This window comes from Tripterygium wilfordii, chromosome 21 (assembly GCF_013401445.1).
Source record: "Tripterygium wilfordii isolate XIE 37 chromosome 21, ASM1340144v1, whole genome shotgun sequence".
NCBI classification, from domain to species: Eukaryota; Viridiplantae; Streptophyta; class Magnoliopsida; order Celastrales; family Celastraceae; genus Tripterygium; species Tripterygium wilfordii.
This window is the reverse complement of record NC_052252.1, coordinates 14,540,509-14,562,465: the sequence shown is the minus strand read 5'-3', so window position 1 is coordinate 14,562,465 and position 21,957 is coordinate 14,540,509. Positions and strand designations below refer to the sequence as shown.

Here is a 21,957-nt window from a genome sequence, read left to right as displayed (position 1 = left end):
TAAACCCTAAACCCCAAATCCTTAAATACCCTAAATCTCTAAACCCTAAAGGCTTTAAACCCTAAACCCCAAAACCCTAAAGACTCTAAACCCTAAAGGCTTTGAACCCTAAACCTAAGCACTAAACCCTAAAGCCATAATATGACCCTCTACTCATTAATGTTGATAAAATCTTTAAGACCCTAAGATTTTATAAAATAAAGTATAAAATTAAACAATTTAAAACTATAGATGTGTATAATATAAACTTTAAAATCAATACCATTAAGTAAAACTAAAATTATTTAATGGTGTTAAAAATATAATAGGTGGTATGTAAAGATAATAATTTAATTAGTTGGCAAGTGTAACATGAAAATAGCTTGGGCTTGTTGGTTAGTTCATTACTTTCCTATCTAGAAGTCTCATGTTCGAATCCTAGAATGTGTAATTTAATTTTACAATTTTCAAAGATGTTGATAGGGGCGGGGATCCGCGGGGTAGGGCGGGGCGTAAAAGTTGCCCCGAGGTGCGGGGCGGGGAGCGGGCGCCACCTGGAGGTGCGGGGCGGGGGCGGGGCGACCATGATCCGCCCCCGCCCCGCTCCGTTGTCATCCTTAATCTCACATCATACATATGAAACTGTGTGTGTTCGTCAGTTCATCTCAACATTTTGATTAGTTGAAACAAAAAACGTTGGGATTGTAGTACTATTGACGAATAAGATAGTATTATTATGCAAGTGCATGTGCATACAAAAACAAGGGGGTCTCACACTCTCACATGGTAAACAACGATTTTGGTTATAACAACTAAGATATAAAGTATAGCTTGCCTTTTAGTGGTTGTGAGACATAAGGTTGGTAAACATTAGGTGCACGATTTTAGGCTCTGCCACATACTATATAGAATCTTTTTCAAAAAGTAAAATAAAATTAGGATTGATGTGTGGGTTCTCTATTTACAATTACCATAATGACCTTGTTTTGTACAATATTAAGAATGAGTTTGTTAAATTTACACACAAATCAACCACAGCTCAATATTCTCCTCCCTCACCGTTCTCTAATCTTGACCGTCCCTATAATCCCATGGTAGAAAGAAGAGCCAGGTTAGAAATCCAAAACCCTACTCTCCAAAAGAAGAAAGAATCATGTTCTCCCTCAGAGCATCTCTAATGGAAGACTTGAAATCTATTTTTCAAGCACACAAAACATCAGTTTCAAGTGCTATTTGGCTACAATGGAAGAAAAATAACATTTGAAACACACTTCAAATTTTAGATACTCTTAATATATCAAGAGTGACTGGAGAGTACTTTTTAGAGTTGCACAACCAATCAACACTTGACACTTGTAAGTTTAGTCAACAGAGAGAGTATAATAGAAAAAATTGAGGGAAATTGTAGTTGAAAATATGAGTTTGGAGTGTTTTATATTATGTATCATTGTAGATGAAACTCTTGATAATGTGATGATACACAAATTATAAGGTATTTTGGAGTGTTAAAATTTCTATAGCATTAGAGATGTTCTCGCTCCCTCTCACTCTCGTATCTCTCTCCGACAAATACTCCAATGAGCTTGGTTGACGGTGGCTTGATCTTCTGTTGGATTTTCCCAACTTTCAGAGGACATGGCCTAAACTTGCATAAATATCACTGAAATAGAAATTCGCACTGCATATTTAATTTGATATAATCTCTTCCGATCTCATACATTCTACATCAGTAAGACATTCAACTTCAAATTTTGGGTTTCTTATGCCCTAAAGGCATCGATTCAAAACTTCCTCACTCGACAACAAAACGAACTATTTTGATAATTACAAGAAAATTTTCATTTTTCTGATTTGTCCCTCCTCTATCTTTACTCTATATCTATGCCTTCCCTCACCCGTGACCTTCACCATGGATTGGACGGGGCACGGAAGTGGATGGGGCCATAAGAGGGCTCGGTATTAGTATGTTTGCGAAGGAGTTTCCGTCGTAGTCTCTCTATCTTGGGTCGATTTTGAGAGACGCGAGAGTCAGAGGGAAACTTTACAGACTTGTTTGGAGGGCAACTTCTGATCTGTTGTATAAATTTTGTATCTCCACTGATTTTTTATCCAATATGTGATGTATGCTTTAATGTCTTTATAAAAAAAAAAAAAAGGTTTCAAAGTAAGTAATTCTAGAGATCTGAAACAAATATGGTGATGAGGGCTGCAAAACAACAAAAGGAGGAAGGTAGATGAAAATTGGTGGTGAAGAGAGAACTTGACCCTCAATTTATTTAGAAAATTATAAAAATAATAATTGGATTTTTTTTTCGTTTTTAAAATTTTTATTGTAAACTTAATATTACTTAATTAAATATGTAAAAATTATTTCTTTTAAATTTTAAATTTAAGGATTAATATGTTATTGTATATAAGCATATTTATATAAATTATAAAAAATTAAAAATTAAAAAGTGATGTAAAGATAATATTTTTGTGATGTGGTTATAAATTTTCTCGTAAAAATTAAAGTTGCTGGGTCAAAGGCCGTACAAGGGCCTTATGCTTTGACCCAGGCCGAGCCCGTTAAGGGCAAAAGAAGAGTAGTTGAGCGGGTCTACATATTGGGCTGTAAAGAAGGAAAGTCGAGTTTCAAATATGGGCCGATTGACGTATCCCAAAGCACAGTTCTCTTCCCGCTCCCTTTGAACATAAATGGGCTTTTCCTAAATCTACTACTACATACAAGCGACCCAATGGTGGCCCAATGTGCAAGAACTGGTGTGGTGGTGGGCTCAGCCTCAGCTGTCCAATTATGGAAAATGGCGGGGAAATTGAGATTTCAACGTTGAAATTGAGTTCTGTGGTCCATCTGGTGTGTTAAAGTCAGTGCAGGAAGACCCATACCAGATTAAATCATGGTCCCTCCCCTTTAGAATAATGAGAAGACCCAACTACAGAAGGTTGCATTAACTACCTCTCTCTCAATGGTTTCAGGCTTTCATCTCCGACAGTAGAGTCCTTGGCAATTGGTCCACCCGTGCACCACCACTAATATTCTTACCAACCAATTTTATTCGTCATTATAGCAATTGCATAAATACGTACATAGTTGTTGATGAATATGCATTTATATTTTGTCATGAAACTGACCAATCCGACCTAAATATCGAAAGCTGAGACAGAGTTTACCCTGTTTAACAGGGCTCCAGTTACTGAGGACCCAAACTTTCAATTTCAAGTTGAAAACTACAGCAGTGGCTACGTTGAAGGTGTTCCAAAAAGACCAGGTCGACCAGGTTTGTGAATTGTGATTGTGAGTTCCTATGCATAACATTGACGGCTTAAAATTCCCCCACTGATATTTTAGACTTGAAAATGAGATCTGTCCTTGGATTTTTGATAAATCTCTTTCAAAACTAAATTCATGACAGCAATTCGACAACCAATTTACCAACCCAAATGTACCCTCAACAGTTGAATTACTGTCGTGTCCTAGTTATTTTCCCAAAAGACTGCAGTCCATATGCCGCCACCTACCCTAATAAGAGGGGATGCACGGTAGCAGGAGCTCTGTTTCACTCAAGGGAGAAGAACCATGGACTAGTTCTAATAACCAACCTGGGTCTATCCCACAAAACACAGTGCACCACTGCAGAAGTTATATCATAGATTAGCTTAGCCTGGAACATTAACCGCACAGGCTTCTACATTTTAAAGTCACCTGACCGATTCTACTTATTCTAGGAACGAATCATTTATTAATGAACTGTGCAAGTATCGTATTCAAAACAAGTAGAGTTGCTAAATCCAGAATAAAAATTAATAGTAACTGATCACTTTACAGTGTACAATAAGACCACCATAACTCCCCCCCACAATAATTTCTTGTTGTTTTTCTGCAGAAACAAACCTTCAATCCACTCTTTCTTCCCAGAAACACAAACCGGGGATCATCATGGAAATGTCAACAAGTCAACAAGAAAAATAGGAGCTTTTTAAAAGCTTACTCCTTCCATGACTTTCACACCACAATTGTGTAAAATAAATAATAAAAAAAAAAAACACAGTTCTCAAGCTACACTACCATTATCTGAGGCATCTTCATAGTAATAAGGAGTCAACTTCCCATCCTTTGAATCAATAATAGTCGTCTTGACCTGCTTCTCACCACCCACTTCTTGCAACATTTTCACAACCCTTCTCATAGATGGCCTGTTGATTGGGAGGGGACTGGTGCAGAGGAGCCCAATGTTGAGTACTTTACATATTTCTTCTTTGAAACAGGAATCAAGTTTTGTATCAAGCACATGGTCCACTCCTTTCTGATCTAAAGTGGTGCACACCCACTTTACCAAGTCTTTTTCCCCAAATTCTGGATCAACTGGACGTTTCCCTGTAACCAACTCAAGTATCACCACACCAAAGCTGTATATATCGCTCTTTTCGTTCACGCGAAGTGTGTATGCATACTCTGCAACGAGTTCAAGCAAAGAGAGATTGTTTCAGAGTGAGCTCAAAATGTATAGATAAGAACTGTTAGGAAGGAAAATCACAGTTAAAAAGTGCAGAAGAAAGCACAACTAAACAAGAAATCTAGAAATCACAAGCTAAATTGAACACAGCAGACATATAAATGTAATAGATTCACAAGCTAACCTGGTGCAATGTATCCACAAGAACCGGCAATGATGGACATGGACTTAGGACCTTTTCCAGTTACATCAACAATCTTGGCTACTCCAAAATCAGCCACTCTTGCTCCATAATCCCCATCCAACAAAATGTTACTAGACTTGACATCTCTATGCACAATTGGAGGAACACAATCGTGATGCAGATATGAAAGCCCTTCAGCTGCGTCTACTATAATCTTATACCTCGTAAGCCAATCCAACAAACCCGCCTTGTTGCTATGAAGCAAATCACCCAAGCTACCGTTTGGCATGTACTCATAGACTAAAAGCTTGCAATCTCTAGTAGTGCAACAACACCAAAGCTTAACAATGTTCTTGTGCCTGATCTTTCCCAAAGTCCCAACCTCAGCATCAAAGACATCATCTTTGACCTCGCCTTTCTCGATATCGCCAGTGTCGGCATTCTCACAGTCCTTTTTCACCACTCCCCAAAGCCTCTTCACCGCAACGGCCTCACCGTTGCTAAGCACAACCTTGTAAACTTTCCCTGAAGATCCACTGCCTATGACATTATCCTCGTCAAGGCTATCCAAGATCTCCTGTTCACTAAAACCAAGTTTATGAAACGACATCAATGTCCATTTAGACTTGTCCACAGCTCTTGCTTTCTTGAAATTCCAGTACTTCCAGAAAAACCAGACCATTCCAACAATAAACACCAAACCGGCTAAAACAAAAATAGACCTAAACAACCAAGCATAAGCTTCGTTGTTATTCTCCCTTCTACGTTCACACAAACCCTCCATATCTCCACATAAACCACGGTTACCCATAAAGCTAGTCCTGTATATCTCCTTCGCAAATAATGGAGGGATCTCACCTGAAAGCCGGTTATTCGATAAATTGAGCTCGTTGAGCTTCAGATTCTGTAAACTGAGGGGGATTTGCCCAAAAAGTCTATTAGCAGACAAATCAAGATAATTAAGCACAGACAAGCTTCCAATTTCCTCAGGAATCGTCCCTGAAAAAGAGTTATTCGCTAGATTCAGCTCGTTTAATTTCTTCCAGGACGCAATCCCATCTGGTATCTCACCCGAAAGCTCGTTGTTGTGAAGATCGATAGTCCCTAGTTTGGTTAGTTTCACTATACTCCCAGGCAAAGCCCCACTGAGCCTATTATCACTGCCTGAAAACTCCACAAGATTATCTAGAAAACCAATCTCCTCCGGTATTGCTCCTTCAAATTCATTTCTTGATATCTTTATCAAAGACAAATTCGACGCGCTAGCGATGTCCTTCGAAATTGGGCCCGAAAGTGAATTATCGGTAAGATCAAGCAGGTAAACATGAGGGAGACCCCAGAAGCCGCTCGGTACTTCACCAGATAGCTTGTTGTAACACAGTCTGACCCGGCGCAAGCTCCGGCATTCGCTCAAACTTGAGGGAATTCGACCCGAGAAAGAGTTGTATATCATCAGCAGCTCCTCTAGGCGGCCTTCGTCGCACACAGTTTGCGGGATTTCACCGGAAAATTGGTTGCTGGAAACGTCAATCCACCGTAAAGGCGAGTTTTTGCCGAGATTTTGAGGCAGCTCGCCACTCAGTCGGTTCTGAAACAGCCTGAGTTCGTACAAATTCGGCGAGTTCGCGATGCTTGTAGGCAAAATACCTTCTAAATTGTTCTCGTACAGATTCAAGCTCTCGAGTGGCAGCCGACACAGCTCGTCGGGAATCGTTCCTGTCAACCGGTTCATTGACGCGTCGAGCAGTCGCAATGCGGTCAATTTCCCCCACCCGCGCGGCAACTCCCCTGTCAGCGAGTTGTTGTAGAGCTCCAGCTGAACGAGACTGGTCATCTCAGTGAGCGAACTCGGAATCACACCGACCAAATCGTTGAGAGCGAGGTCCAAATCGTGAAGATTTTGGAGTCGACCCAGCGAGTCAGGAATCTCGCCCACCAAATTGCACTCAGTCAGCCACAAAATTTCCAAATTCGTCAAGTTCCCAAGCTCCGCCGGGATCCGACCAGGAGTAAAAGGGTTGTATGACAAATTGAGCGTCTTAAGCGTGGAAATGTTGCCCAGAAACGCCGGAATAATCCCATCAAACAGATTATAAACAACAGATATGACCTCAAGCTTCTGAAACCGCCCAAAACTCTCCGGTATATCACCGGAGAAATTATTACCAGTCAAGTCGAGGTGCTTGAGATTTCGAATCTCCGGGAGCGTGTTGGGCAGAGGGCCAGTGAGCAAGTTCTGAGCGAGATCAAGGTGTTCGAGGGAACTACAGTCGGAGATGGAAAGAGGGAGGGTTGAATTGATGGAGTTGTTGTCTAAGGAAAGGAAAGTTAGGTTCTTTAAACGACATAGCAAGGAAGGAAAAGGACCACCTAAGTTGGCATTGGAAAGATCAACAGAGTAAACAGAGCCAGAAACGGCATCGCATTTGATGCCGAACCAGTTACAGGGAGTGTCGTCGCGGTCATTCCAGTCGTTGAGGACCGAGTCAGGGTCGGAGAGAGCGAGTTTCAGTTGGTGGAGGATTAAAGCTTCTTGGTTGAGTGAGAGTGTGAAGAGCGGAGAGAGGAGGAGACAGAGGAAGGAGAGAAGCAGAGGAGTCATGTTAAGTTGTGGGCGTGGAGAAGAGTGAGTAATTTGAGAGGGGGGTGGCGTGAATATAACAGAAGAATTCTACTTATTTTGTCCATTACCCACTTGTGCGTGTTCAATGGCGTGGGTAGGCAACAATAATAGTGCATAAGAAATTCAAAGTAGAAGTATTTTTTACGTGAGTGAAAAGTTGGTTCTTTTTTGTTTTGGTTTTGATTGGATTAGAAATGATGATAAATGGCGTGGGATTTAGAGACGTTACATGTTTTGTTTATATGACATGGATTTTCATGTGAATCTGTTCGAAACTGTTGGGGAGCCTTTTTCTTTCCACTTTTAGGATAAAGAGTAGTCTCAAGAGGTTTCAGAAAATTTTGTAGAGGATAAAGAGTTAAGAGCTCGTAACAAACCATTCAACAAAGCAATATATATTATGTAATCGGATTGCCTTTTCTTGACTGTTGAAATATTTCCAACTTACGTTGCTAATTGCAACTGTTGAAAAAGGGGGGGGGGGGGATGGAGTATCTGCAAATGCATGCTTGTTTGAATAGATCATTACCGGCATTTTTTTATTATTGTTGGATTACAACTAAATACAAAGGAGAAGTGGATAACGTCTAAGTGGGTCAATATACATATATATATATCATTAATGCGGGGGGCAGGTGGCAATGATCTCAAGTAGCAAGAAAGAATCCAGCGGTTAATAATGGTGTTGTTACTTCTTAGGAGTAGTTAATTAGATTGTATGAGACAGATTAGGAAATTGTGTTTTGGGAGGACAGAACAAGGCAACAAGCAGTGCAGTATTGTTTTGTGTGTTAAAAGTCAAAAAGTGGTGGGTTGACCAGAGAAAATTTTACCCCGTATTCAGAGTCACTGTAACTTGCGTGCAATGGTCAAATCTTTTTGACACAAAGCGACTATAAAAAAATCTGCAAAAAACAAGACTTGCAAACAAAAGGTAATAGTCAATCCGAGTGAAAGTGAAATCTATTTTTCATATCTTTTCAAATTAAAAAATTAATCGCTGTCAGTCACTGATTTATATAATCTGGATTATTAATTATGAATTCTCTCATTTTCTAGACAGTGTATCATGACGAATGAAAAGTAAATTTGTGGGAAACTCAACTTGATAAATCCAAACAAAGTTGTTCTTCCAAACACATGTTATTGTAAAACACACAACTTTATGTCTTTGGTTTCACGTCAGATTGACATAACTCTCAATTGAGTGGTATACAGGGGCGGCCCTGGGCCTGGGCGAACTGGGCCGCCGCCCAGGACCCCAAATTTAAAAATTTTTAGTTATAGGATAGTTTATTTTAAAACTTATCTCATCCTACTTTAAAGCCCACAAATATCACTTATAAAGCTCAAAAAGAATTGAGAGTTAAAACAAACTAATAAAAGTGAGGGGCCCAACCCAATTAGAAAGTAAGAAAGACCACTTAAGGTTTTAGACTCTTAAAAGTTAGATCAGCCCATAAAGAAATTAAGGGAAAAAAAATCAAAAGCCTCTTCAAAAATCAAAAGACTTTTTAAAGTGTGACCCTTTTTATGATACTGATGGAAGAGATTTAACTTTAGAATCAAAAGTTTTGTGTAACATTTTACCTAAAGAAATAAAAAAGCCTATTTAAATACTAAATCATTTGCAAACAATGGATGATGGTTTTCTAAATGCATGGATTGCATATAAAATATTGTTGACTATTCCAATAACGGTAGCATTCGCAGAAAGAAGTTTTTCAAAGTTAAAGTTGATAAAATCATATATTCTGTCCACCATGTCGCAAGAAAGGTTAAATGAGTTAGTTTTGTTGTATATTGAAAGTGATTTGATGAAAACAATTGATTATATTAAAGTAATTCATGATTTTGCATATCAAAATGTTAGAAGAGTCATATTTAAGTAATTTTTTTAGAGTTAAACTTTTAAGAACTATATGATAATAACGAAAAAAAAATTAAGGGGCCCCTTTTTTAAAGTTTGCCCAGGGCCCCCGTAAACTTGGGTACGCCACTAGTGGTATATAAACAAAGTTTCATCTTGTCTCACACAAATGATGTTTTTTCTGAGCATGAATAATTGGAAAACGGCCCAAAAGAACAAATTCGTGCAAACTTTCGATCCAGAGCGGACAATATCAATTTGAGATGTTTGGATTTTCAAACACTTAATACGTGTTATTTAGTGGGTGATTACTAGTTGAGACAATTTAAGTATAACTTAATAAAAAAGTTAACCTAAACTAATTGGACATGGAATAGTCTCCACTAGAAATTGAACATGATCTACAGTCAAAAGTTGTTATACAATAAAGTGATAAGCATTGCGAAACTTCAATTTGATGGTGTAATTAATGGAAGATACAAAGGCAGGCTTTAAAAAGGGAGGAGAACGAGCGTCCAAGAGAATATTGGAATAGCAATACAAGTACACGTTATTACCCAAGAAGTCCAAATTAAACAGAGAAAGTGAGTCACGGGATTCTAAAGAGAAATTTCCTTTTTTAAACACTTACCCAAATGTATTACAAATCCCCATGAACTGGATGTTATTGTATTGCTTGTGGATTATCTTCAAGCACAAAAATGAGCACTAAACTCTATTCCCAGACACATGCCACTTTGTTCTAGGACAAGTGTTTTTGTTGTTTTGGTAGTGGAAGCTAGCTCTTGCGGTTCATGACAAACACCACAGTCAATTTGTACAAGGGAGGATTGTTACTGCAAATATGTGTAGTATATTATCTCCATGCACATGCATATTTATAGACAGACATGCACGTGCACATGTATTTATCTGCGTAACTATTGTCTGTACAATTTAATAATATTGTATGAACAAGATAACATATGAACGTGGAAGATTTTTGTGTGATCTCCAATCTAATTGGAAAAAATATATATATTTCAGTTCAAACTCGTAGACAGCAAAGGTGGGTCCAAGCTCTCTCAAACGATTGTAAAATGACAACACGAGAGAGCATGGTGTAATTAGTAATGCAATTGTGTACGGGGTATTCTAAGCAAAAAAGTAAGTAGATATGGTAGGATTCCTAGGAATACTCCCACCGATTCAAATTTTGAAATCTTGTGTGTTAATTGACCTAGGTTAAATTCAGGTTCAAGGGTCTGGTCTGTCATATTTAAATCTAGGTCAGAATCCTTGAAGAAATTAAAAAGAGAGAGATATCACACATTAAAGAGAGAGTGCAATGACTTTGCATGTCCCTGACTGAGGTCATTGGTTCTAGTCTCACCTCCTCCGAATATTTATAAGGAGGTGTGTGGGCTTAGTCTACCCCTGCGTGGGCTTGATAGTCTACCCCTGCGTGGGCTTGATTTGTGCCTCCTGCGTGGAGCCTGTAGACACCTGTACTTTCATAAGCTTGATATGGTGGTGTGTTGTATATTGTATTTGTACTTGTAATCAAAAAAGAGAGGGTGCAATGCATTCAAAATAAATACGATATTTATTGTTACAAGATAATATAGTTGATATATAACTATTTAGCAAAAAAAAGAAGATGTTGGCCAAAGAAATACAAATAATCAAAATCAATAATTATTGTGTCCATTCCACTGGAGCAGTAAAAACGGCAATTATTGGATTACATGAAGAGTAAAAAAACAAGATTAAATAGGGGAAAAAAGCATTCGTAAATATACAAAAAAGAGGTCAACGACCCGTTCACTGTCCAATTGACATGGCCTCTTCTGTGTCCCCCCACATTTCATTTTAGTGAAGAAGCCCACCAAATATTGATTCACAGTGACTTCGAGAAGAAGACCGTCTTTGAAAAAATAGAAAGAAATCATTGAACCGAATTAAGATTAATATGGTCCACCTGGGCAACCGTACATTGATGTGGAGTGTGGGCTCCACTTTTATTGTGCATAATATTACATTATATATATATATATATATATAATGATTAATGGTAAGTCAGTTCCAAAATTGTCTGTGTGCGTGTGTTTGCATATATATAGGGTTATTTTTGATGACCTACAAACACAACACAATTTTCTGAAATTTGGCATGGATTAAGAATTAATTGTGCACGTTTTTGAGGAAAATAAGGATTTGATGAGGAGAGCAATGACTTAATTAAGATTTTAAGTTCCACTTTTGGGGTTAAAATATAAGGGAGACAAAATATACACATGAAAAAAAAAAGAAAAAAAAAAGATGATAATATGTCCAAATTAAATTAATTAATTATATGTGAAACTTTCTACGCTTCCACATTGTCTTTATATGTGGAGAGTCTTTTAGTGAATTGTCTCTCATTGATGTGATATATTTTGTTGCAAAAAGTGAAAAACTATACACAAATAAAGACAAAAAAGAAAAACACGACGGATATCTGTACTTGGAATTTCTATTTTGTTTGCTTTTCAGACATATTAATCAGAATCAAAGGAATCTATACCTAGCTAGTAATTAATTTTGTATAATTCATAAATTAATTGCTTTCAAAAATACACTAATCAATGATTAGTAATTTTGAGAATTTTGTTCCATGCTGACCCATATAACATGCATGGGATTGGGGTCCTGCATTTAAGTTGCAAAATAATTAAAGCTGTCATGTGTTTGCATGATTAATGAAGTAAAGAATAATAATTAGGTGAAGAAGGCTTGATATTGGAAAAGTATGTAGGTTTTGACCCTAAACAAAAAGATAAAGAAAAAAAAAGGGTAGTAGTACCTGAAAAAGGTAAAAGACCAGTAGCTTTTGAGGGTAGCCATGTGTGATAGCATGAGTTTTTGGGGAGAGATTTTAACCCACATAACATCATCATCAGTGGAAGAAAGAAAAATATAGACAATCAAATGTCTCTCTGTCTGTGAGTGTGTAATGAATGGATTGAGTGAAGAGTTTGTGCTAGTGTAGTGGGTGAAGCTTCTTGTCGAACACTCTTGGTATACCACGGGTCGTGTTGGAATATTGGGTTGGATTCGTACAATATATGAACTTAGCTAAATAATTAACATTGTTCATCAATTGAGTGTGCCGATTACCGTGATGGGTGATGCTAATTCATCTTTTTCAAATTTTAATGAGCCGATTGATCTAATAGATACAAATGATTCTTCATCAATTGATTCAAGCTCAGTTACGTTCTCAGTGATCGATGTTAAATCCGATCCTGATTTAATCATCATCATAAGAAACATTAATTACCCTAGAATCTGATTTAATATCAAGCACTGAGGTCACTGAGCTTGAATCATCCATATCCATTAGATCAACCGCACAAAATTTCGATCCAAAATATTTTCATTTCCTAACCATTAGTGGTACTCCAACAAAAGGAACTATATCTATTAAGAAAAATAACATTCAATGATGATAGGAACTTAGTGTTCTGGTCCAAAAGATGTAAAAAATAAGTGATCTAACCAACACATACCCAACTCAGCACCTTCTTTTAATTCAATGATGATCGAGTTTTTTTAGTATTTTGTACAATAAAATGTGCTAAAGAAATATAATAAATTTCAGTGCACAATTGACCCATGTCACCCCTCACCGCCTTTATTGGAGATATCAAACTATATATTAATGTGGAACTCTCAAGAGCAAGATTTTTGTAGGACCAAAATCAAAGTCCTTTACAAACTTTGAGGCAAGCTTCTTTTATGCACTGATTTAGTATAATATATAGTCTTTTAAGAATGCAAAAGGAATAGTAAAAGCAAAAGGTGGCTCCAACCCATTTGAGTCTGTCCCAAACCGCAATCATAATTGTCCTCTTATGCTTCAATTAATTTCCATGCCACCAGCATCTCCTATGCCCTTCACACACTCATACTTCTTTTGAATGAAATTTAATTGCTAATCTTGTGAATGATTAGTAATTAAATCTGATCATAATTGTGCATGCAGTGTGGAAAATCTGACCTCCTTTGGGATTAGGTTGGGTTTTTAGTGCGTATTAATTACTATAAAGTATTGTTGATTTAATTGTTTATGTACATTATGGTCCATTTTGGATCTTTTAGATGAGCAAGTCAAATAAACAAGTACAATCTTTGGAAAGGCTGTATTATACAACTTTTTTTATTGACCAAGAGTGAGATCCTAGATTTTAACAGGAATCTGGTCAAATTGTGAGAGAAATACTCACACGATGAACTACCAATCCAGCTAATAATGCCTAAAATAAGGCATAAATTGTAAAAATCCCACGTCGTTTAAAGATGTGGTGACTATGCCCTTTATAAAGGTTAAACCCACCTCTTATCATCAACAATGCATTTTTCTAGGTTTGAGTGAGTTGGGTCTAGTCCACTTGTTTGGGCCTAAGGAGAAACAAAGTCGTGTGGGCCCGATGTATTCTTGGAAATCGGACAACCCAAAGCGGACAATATTGTTGGTGTATGTGGGAGTGTGGATTTACGATATGGTATCGGAGCAATTCGATCCAATTAGACATGACCTCTACTCCACTTGTTGGGTCTGGCATAACCCAGCCCACAACCCAGCCAACAAGTGTGGGGGAGTGTAAAAGTCGCACATCGTTTAAAGATGTGGTGACTATGTCCTTTATAAGGGCTAAGCCCACATCTTACCACCAACAATGCCTTTTCCTAGGCTTGAGTGAGTTGGGCCTAGCCCAGTTGCTTGGGTATAAGGAAAAACAAAGCATTGCGGATCCGATGTATCCACGGAAACCGGACAACCTAAAACGAACAATATTATTGATGTATGTGGGAGTGTGAATTTACAACATAAATTGCTATCGAACAGAACAAATATCATGCTATGAACAATGATTGTGAGATGATCATGATTTGTTATGCACTCAACAATCATAAAATCAGATGAGTTACTGGATATATATATATATATATATTAAATATGCATGCATGTGTTAGCTTTAAAAATAACAACAGATTTTGCAAAGAAATGGGGGCTGCATGATAATAAAATCCATGTGCTTACCATAATAAGGTTGCATTTCCAATATTGTTGCCCATCTTAATTGTTTGTTCATATATGATATATCTAAGTTTCACTACTTCGCTTGTGTATGTATGTATGTATGTATGTCAGTATGTGTATATATATATATGGCCAGGGTAGAATCACATGTGGCAAAGGCCCCACAATCAATGTTTTTTGCAAGAAGAAATTAGCTAACCTAGGTGGGCTAAATATATAGTGAGGAAGTGACATTGATTGATAGCTACCCTTTGTTTTGGATTTCTTGTTAATAATATTCATCTGTCACTGATCAAGTATATCGTCTGCATAGAATCATATATACAAAAGGTGAAAAATATATAGATGGATTGGATGGTATTGTGGCTAGCTTAGGGGCAGACCCGGCCTGTCCTGAATGATCATATCCATGTTGTCCTATACTCCTATATTACTGGATATAGGACAGAACACATGAGATAGAGACTATAGAGAATCACATATGTATTGGGTTCCTAACCCGACCCACCCGAAACCATATGGAGAAAGCTAAATGGGTCATCATGTCCAATGTAAATGAGAGTGTTGATCATTGCTTGTTTGTGCATACGGACTCCCTTATTCTCATTGCAATTTAGACAGTATTAATTAATTCTTCATCATCACACAAACACTCTCCCTCTCTGTCTCTCCCTCTCTCTCTATCATGATTGGCTCAATTGACATTGAACATTTTCTGTGCCTTCGTAGGATTAATCAATAAACATAAAAGGGAATGTCTCGAATACTTGAAGCACAATGATTATTTTTTTTCTTTTGGAATTTAAAGAATGGCTACTTCCAGTGATCAGCATATAATATTACAGAAACCCACATGAGCCCTGTGGTTCGTATCAAGATCATCAAATTTTGATGGAAAAGTGTATATATATATGTATATGTGTATATGTGTGTATATATATATATAGTTTTATAATGATTGTCTAATAGTGGCGTTTACGATTAATTAATTACGGACTTTGTCTTTTAATGATTATTCCAACTTACTGATTCTCTTCGTAATAAAAAAATAAAATTTATAGAAATAATAACTTCACACTCCCGACATATTAAAAGATGGATACCTACCCATATTGACCAGGTATGAATTCTGAGAAGATTCATCCCCTTCAAAATTACTATACTTCTCAGATTTTTTCACGTGACATACAATCTGGGCCGTAAAGCCCACTATCACATGACTTACTTATGGGCTTCCTGAAGTTGGCCCAGTGTGATTGTCCACTGCAATTTTTTTTAAATTTTTTCAACTCAAATAATAATGCGTGACGCGAGCATTAGTTCACATGCTCGATCGTCGCAGCTTTCACACTCAAACGAGTTATGGTTGTTAAAGTGGTTGGACAAACGTGATTAATTACTTATTTATTACCAGTTCAAGTCATGAGAAAACTAATTATTATGAAATCTAATCCTCCTTATTAATCAATAATGTGACGTAGAACTAGACCAACAAATTTATTATTTTTTTTAACAAAACCAGACTAGGTATGGTTGCATGAAACTTGACATGGCTTAAATTCACGTGAAATGGGGACATTTTTAAGGTCATAAAAAAGACATTTGAGAACAATTTTTCTAAAAATCCTAAAAAAATTGTCATTTGTGCCATTAATTTAATTAGTCCAAAACATTGTCATATCAAGGAAGACGAAGACATATTATCTATTATCTACCATGTAGTATGCATCTATCACTTTCATTTATATAACAAAAATATCTATTTCCCAACTGGTTTGGTGTGGAAAATAAAAAACAAATGGAAGAAAGATGTTGAGATCTTGGAATAATTACTTAAAATGTGTTTAATTAATTTCATAGCTCTAACAAGCATTAAACATAAGAAATCTGATACTGATAGATAGGGCCAGTTTACCTACTAATTAATCAAATAATATATAGTAATAACCATTTTAAAACAATCATTTGTTAGAAATAGAGTGGATGCATGGGAGATATAATTAAATAGAAGTAGCTTGATTTTTTTTTTTTTTTTGTCGAGGGAGATAGCGAAAACTAGTAAATAAGTACATAATATAATTTTCAAAATAAAAAAGACTAGTAGATAAGAATTAACGTTAAAAAATGGATTCCATTCGTGGCCTACCTAACGTTAATATTTTACAGAACAATATGTATAGACTACGAACATATGATGGCATGAGAAACAATGAAATTTGTGAATGAAGAAAATCTATCTTAGCCCAAGGCTTGTTTGGGCCGCATTAATATTTCATGCATACAGAAACAGATAAAGAGCCCAATTCAATGGGCTTCGAGCAATGGCAAGCCCAGTCCACAAGATCCAGAATCCAGATGAACACAGCAAGTCAGCAACAATGAAACAGGTAATGACAGCCAAGCGTATCTGTGGGATCTCTTTCAGAAGTCATGGCGTGCAAGAAGCAAGACTCGCCAACAAGTGCGTTTGCTTTCCATTAACCCTAACCATCAAATCCCCCTAATCAGTTATTTCTGCAAATGGTCTTTAGAAAAATGAACCAGACACTGCCGATCACTGTTCCTTGGATTGCGTTTGAAGAAAACAAAATGACAGGTCACAAAAGAGATAAGCAACAAAGCCCCATAAGAAGAGAAGTTAACCCATTAAAGCTAAGCAACCACTAAACAAAAACCTCACTCAACTCTTTCGCTAACTGCTTTTCATACATAACTGTGAAGTCAACCAACATCAGCAATGCCTTTAACCAACTTCTCCTGGATGCCAAACATGGATGTTTTTAACATATATCCCTCAGGAATTCTGGAATTAACCGACTTTTCCAAAAATGGGTTACAGATTAAGTTTCTGTTTCTTGCAAGGCATCAATGACAACCCAGATCTTCTCCCTTCACCGTCACTCTTATGTGATTCTCTCCTTATAAAACACAGTTCCTCTGGATAAACATGATAGATATTAACAAACCGAGAAGGATACCGAACATAGTTGTCAATCATGGTGGAGATTAAGGTTGAAGCTGATGACAAGGAACAAAAACTCCCACTCTTGCAAGATGTACCAATACCCAATCGAGCAGAGAAGACCTTGATACAGAAAGCTATTAGTCAGACATTTCAGAGCACAGCACATTTAGCAAATCTCTTGCCTACAGGAACAGTTCTCACTTTCCAACTCTTGGCACCCATTTTTTCGAACCAAGGTAACTGTGACCCTGTCAGCCGGTTCATGACTGCAGGGCTTGTAGCCCTTTGTGGGCTCTCATGCTTCCTGACGAGTTTCACAGACAGCTTTAGGGACAAGAATGGCATTGTGTGCTATGGGCTTGCTACATTTCGAGGCTTATGGGTCATTGATGGTTCAGCAACCATATCGCCTGAGCTTGCAGCAAATTACAGGGTGCAATTTATAGATTTCGCGCATGCCTTAATGTCCATTCTTGTGTTTGCAGCTGTTGCTCTGTTTGATCAGAATGTTGTGAGCTGCTTCTGTCCAACACCATCAGTTGAGGCTCAAGAAATACTCACAGCAGTCCCAGTTGGTATTGGTGTCATTTGCAGCATGTTGTTTGTTACATTTCCTACCAAGCGCCATGGAATTGGCTTCCCACTATCTGGCAATTGAGTGCAAACTCCGTTGATTTCATATGTACTTCATTGATCTTTTTGAATATGGTGACCGTTTGTGCTGTCCACAAATCATTTCCTACAACCGAACAATTCTAGTCATAACTTATACAGACTGGTTTACCTGAATTTCTCAATTCTCAAATGCTATTCAGCTGCCTTAATTTTCAAAGAATCCATAACTTACAACGACTGAAAAATGCAATAAGATGGCAATTTCAAAAAATGGGGAAAAACACGTTTTCCTTGTATTAGACTGCATAAGACCATAAAAATGACTGCTTATAGATGGGTGTTTCAAAATTCTTTTACAAAAGAGAACAGAATCTCAAACTTCTTCGAATGGAATATGAATGATATCAATGTGGATTCATGCATTTTAACACATCAAATATGCAGATAGGGCCTTCTAGCAGCCGAGAAACTATCAGCATTGGAAAATTAGACCATAGATGAAACCTCATAAGATCAATGATTAGAGTTTGATGACACAGAGTGGAGGAACAGATAAGATGGTTACCTTGAATATCGATCCTCAGCCACTCATGCGTATTGCAGCAACCAATCTGCATTTGTCGACACCATCCTGGACATCATCATTATCAAGCAAACTGACAGAAGCAGTCGCTGAACTTCAAAAATTTATTAAAAATTTGTCAAACAAACAGCTGGCGATTCAGGGGGCAATATAGCTTCAGCCCAAATCACAATGTCAATCCAATAGTTACATCATGGATGAATTGCCACTAACCAAATAAAAGAGGTTGCTGACAACCATTTTTGTTGGCATACCAAATGGCCCTTCAATCAAGCCACTCTGTCCATAACAAATGTGAATCATTTCAAGCGGTCTAGAAATTCAATTTAATCTAAAATTTGAACTTATATGACACCTCAAGGTTCTCTATCTAAGATGTCACTCATTGGCTGCATGTGCAAATCCTATTTCCTTCCTAATAGAAAATTATATGAAAACAAATACATTGAAAAATCTGAACATAACATATAGATTTCAACGTAAGGCACCTTGCTGCTTGTCATCCAAAAAAGTTCCACGACTGACCTTTTAAGTCCTGTAAAAAGTTCAGGATAATTTAAACTTTTAAACCTACACAAAATACACTTACATAGTCATAAAACTTTGTTTGAGATTTGTATCACAGGCTCATCAACTTAATCCATAACGATTGAGTAGCTTCCCTTGCCTTCTTCCGATCCCAAAATCCATTGATCACTGTACTCTAAGTTCCTTCATCGGGAACACATTCACTAAGAACCATCTCATTGACAATGCGATAAACTTTGTGCAAGTCTCCCTTCTTACAATAACATTTCACAAGGAAATAAAAAATTTCAGCATTAATTGAGATACCCATAGCCTGCATGCTTAAATACAATTGGAAAGTACGATTTGGATCACCATTACTACAAAGGCCTGGATGACCTTATAATGAATTCTAACATGAAGGCTCCAAGTTAATCTGTTTGGTGAGACTCCAGTGAGGACAATCTCATCAAGGAAGTTTGCAGCCTCCTGGAACTTGCATAATCACAGAAGCCATTGATGATCTCCCCACACAATCCAGCATCTGGTTTCACACCCTGAAGCTTCATTCTGTCAAGGATCTCTACAGCTTCTTGGAGCTTCCCTTCTTTACAAAGGCCATTGATTAAAGTACTATAAGTTATCATGTTGGGCTTCTGGTGCTCGCTAACCATCGTCTCCAATAGCTCCAGGGCTTGTGCCCACATTTGCAAAGATCATTCATCAAAGAACTGTAAGTAAACACATTGGGCTCATTGCCATAGGTCTTCATCTCTTCAAGTAATTCGAATTCTTCATCTACATTGCTAGACTGGCACAAGCCACATATCAAAGAAGTGCAGGTAACCACAGAAGGAAAGCAACCTTTTCCTTCCATTTCTTTGAACAACTCCTTTGCCCCATTGATCTTCCCAATTTTAGAAAACCCATTAATCAAAGTACTATAAGTGTATGAATCAGGCATACACTACACCCACAGTTGGGCATCTCATGTAATATTCGAAGAGCAGCATCAATTGTTCCACTGCTTTTGCAGAGTGCCTTAAATCAAAATATTCAGGGAAGCAACGCTGGGTTGAATACCCATTCCTCTCATATCCTTGTAAAACCTCAATGCAATCTTCAAAATATTATCTTCAACAAGAATGGAAAAAATTGCAATCTAAGATTTCTCAGTAGGTTTGCAGCTGAAGTCATTCATCTTATGAAAAACCCTGACAGCATCCAGTAGGCTCTGAAAACAGTAAGGAATATGTCTTCTGTGATTGCACACTTCTCCTCCATTATGTCAAGAAGATTCTCAGCTAATCTAAATTGGGTTGCAGAAGTCAGTCTAGAGATCATGACACCAAATATTCAGCAGTCATGGCGGAAACCATTACAGTACTCAGCTGTGGCTGAATCAAATATAAGAGTTGCATTATGTATATCTTTTTCAGCCCATATCAGCTGCTCAACTTGGGAAGGCATAATTTGTTTTGACCATTTATACATAGCTTTACTGCCCATTAGTGTCACCTTTTCTTCTGCACAGTTATCCTTACAAATTCAGATGTTGCTCTTATCTGTCATTTGTGTCTCTGCAGTTCCAGTTGTACGCAATATCATACACAATGCAACAATATCAGCCACACTCCATAAGAGATGGATCCTTAAAACGTTCCTGATGTCAACGAATCAAAACTAAATAAAATATACCTAATAATATTGGTAGGTTTCAGTCATTCAAAGTCTGGTAATGTCTAAAGAATTAGATGCTGTTTTGAGATATCATTCTTCTAATAAACCTTCCAATCATGTTATTTTTCTTTTATATTCACAAATTATATGACAGTAGAATCTCCCAATCCAAAAACTACTCATTGAAGTTAATTCGGGGAATTGCAATTGACAATTTGAGTTCGTTTTCTCACTTAAACAGCAATTGTTTACCCACTGTTTTACGCACCATTTTCTTTCACTGGTAGCACAGATGGATGCAGAACGGTAGATACAAACTAACCTCAAAGAACAATTGAAATTATTGCTATAGTATCTGGAAACCGTAAATTAAATCTGAGAGAACACATGACAACGCATTCAAAGCATACCTTTGAAAGCTGATGTGGAGAAGGTTCCAATGGACGATAGTATGATCAAAAGGACCAAACAAAGATAGGCCCCCAAGGGAGAAGCGGGCTCGCACATAGGTGAGTGAGGCAGAGAAGGCTGCCGAGGACCAGACATGGTCGAGAAGGTGAATTGCTGCCATATACGAATTCTGCTAATTACAATTATGCCATTTATGTAAAAAACGCTGTCGTATTTATGGTTTTTGGGCAAAACCAGGGGTTAGGACATCGCGTTTACACCCCTCAAGCTTTCATTTTGTCTTTAAACTATTTTTACATATGATATAAATAATAAATATTATTTTAGTTCTTTTATTATTCAAAAATATTAGAGATTCAGTAAAAAACATTCCAATAGTGGATCTTGTCATTTGATTAATGTAAACGTAGAGGCTCACAAAACCTTGTGATTGGATAAGAGAGTGACACATCCTTATGATTAAATCAGAGAATGACACATCCACTACTGAAATGATTGAGATATTTTTTATTGGGATCCATATCACTTCTATTTATTATTTTAGTCTGCTTATATGGTCAGAACATAAATCTATACCTTCCAATTCTTGTCAATTACAAAAGTAATTGTAATTTTTTACTCAAACCAAACTTCAAACATGGCCAAAGAACTCAATGATGTTAGAAAAGTTTTTATAACAATGTGATCCAAAATTTGACGTGGAATAAAGATGTCAGGAAAACAATTTTACTGTCATCCTCTCTCCATTCCCCTCCCCAAATCCGTGAAACGAACTAGCTGTAAACGTAGATTATTTTTCAACAAAAAGAAACAGCATAATCAAAACATGCTACAAGCTGGAAAGTCGAAATAACGTTGATGCATCCGAACTCAAGCCCAAAGTGATCCATTTCGCTATTTTTGGGCCAAGGAAATGCCAAATTTTAAGGTCAATATGGCAACAATATTAGTTATACTCATATGTGAGTGACCTAGTATTTACACCTCCCTATCATAACTCACAAGAAAGTAATATGGG

The 21,957-nt window shown here is 37.2% G+C and overlaps 2 protein-coding genes and 1 pseudogene across 2 annotated transcripts; 1 reads left to right on the top strand and 2 right to left on the bottom strand.

Annotated features, from left to right (window-relative positions):
• Positions 1 to 3,762: 3,762 nt before the first annotated feature.
• LOC119988925 (receptor-like protein kinase HSL1) lies at positions 3,763 to 7,429 on the bottom strand. The gene is made up of 2 exons (XM_038834187.1): positions 4,621 to 7,429; positions 3,763 to 4,435 (listed from the first exon to the last, which is right to left on the bottom strand). The coding sequence occupies exons 1-2, from the start codon at positions 7,220 to 7,222 to the stop codon at positions 4,035 to 4,037; spliced, it is 3,003 nt and encodes a 1,000-aa protein (XP_038690115.1). The 5' UTR covers positions 7,223 to 7,429; the 3' UTR covers positions 3,763 to 4,034.
• Positions 7,430 to 16,895: 9,466 nt separating this feature from the next.
• LOC119988932 (protein DMP4-like) lies at positions 16,896 to 17,932 on the top strand. Its single transcript, XM_038834196.1, has one exon. It carries the CDS (start codon positions 17,175 to 17,177, stop codon positions 17,799 to 17,801), a length of 627 nt encoding a protein of 208 aa, XP_038690124.1. The 5' UTR covers positions 16,896 to 17,174; the 3' UTR covers positions 17,802 to 17,932.
• Positions 17,933 to 18,828: 896 nt separating this feature from the next.
• LOC119988928 lies at positions 18,829 to 21,062 on the bottom strand (annotated as a pseudogene).
• Positions 21,063 to 21,957: the final 895 nt, after the last annotated feature.

What these genes read in the sequence shown, in the direction of transcription:
- LOC119988932 (XM_038834196.1), top strand. Translation starts at nt 17,175, where the DNA reads ATGGTGGAGATTAAGGTTGAAGCTGATGACAAGGAACAAAAACTCCCA.
- LOC119988925 (XM_038834187.1), bottom strand. Translation starts at nt 7,222, where the DNA reads ATGACTCCTCTGCTTCTCTCCTTCCTCTGTCTCCTCCTCTCTCCGCTC. An exon ending in TTGTGGATACATTGCACCAG is followed by an intron (nt 4,436 to 4,620) that starts GTTAGCTTGTGA and finishes AACTCGTTGCAG; the next exon opens with AGTATGCATACACACTTCGC.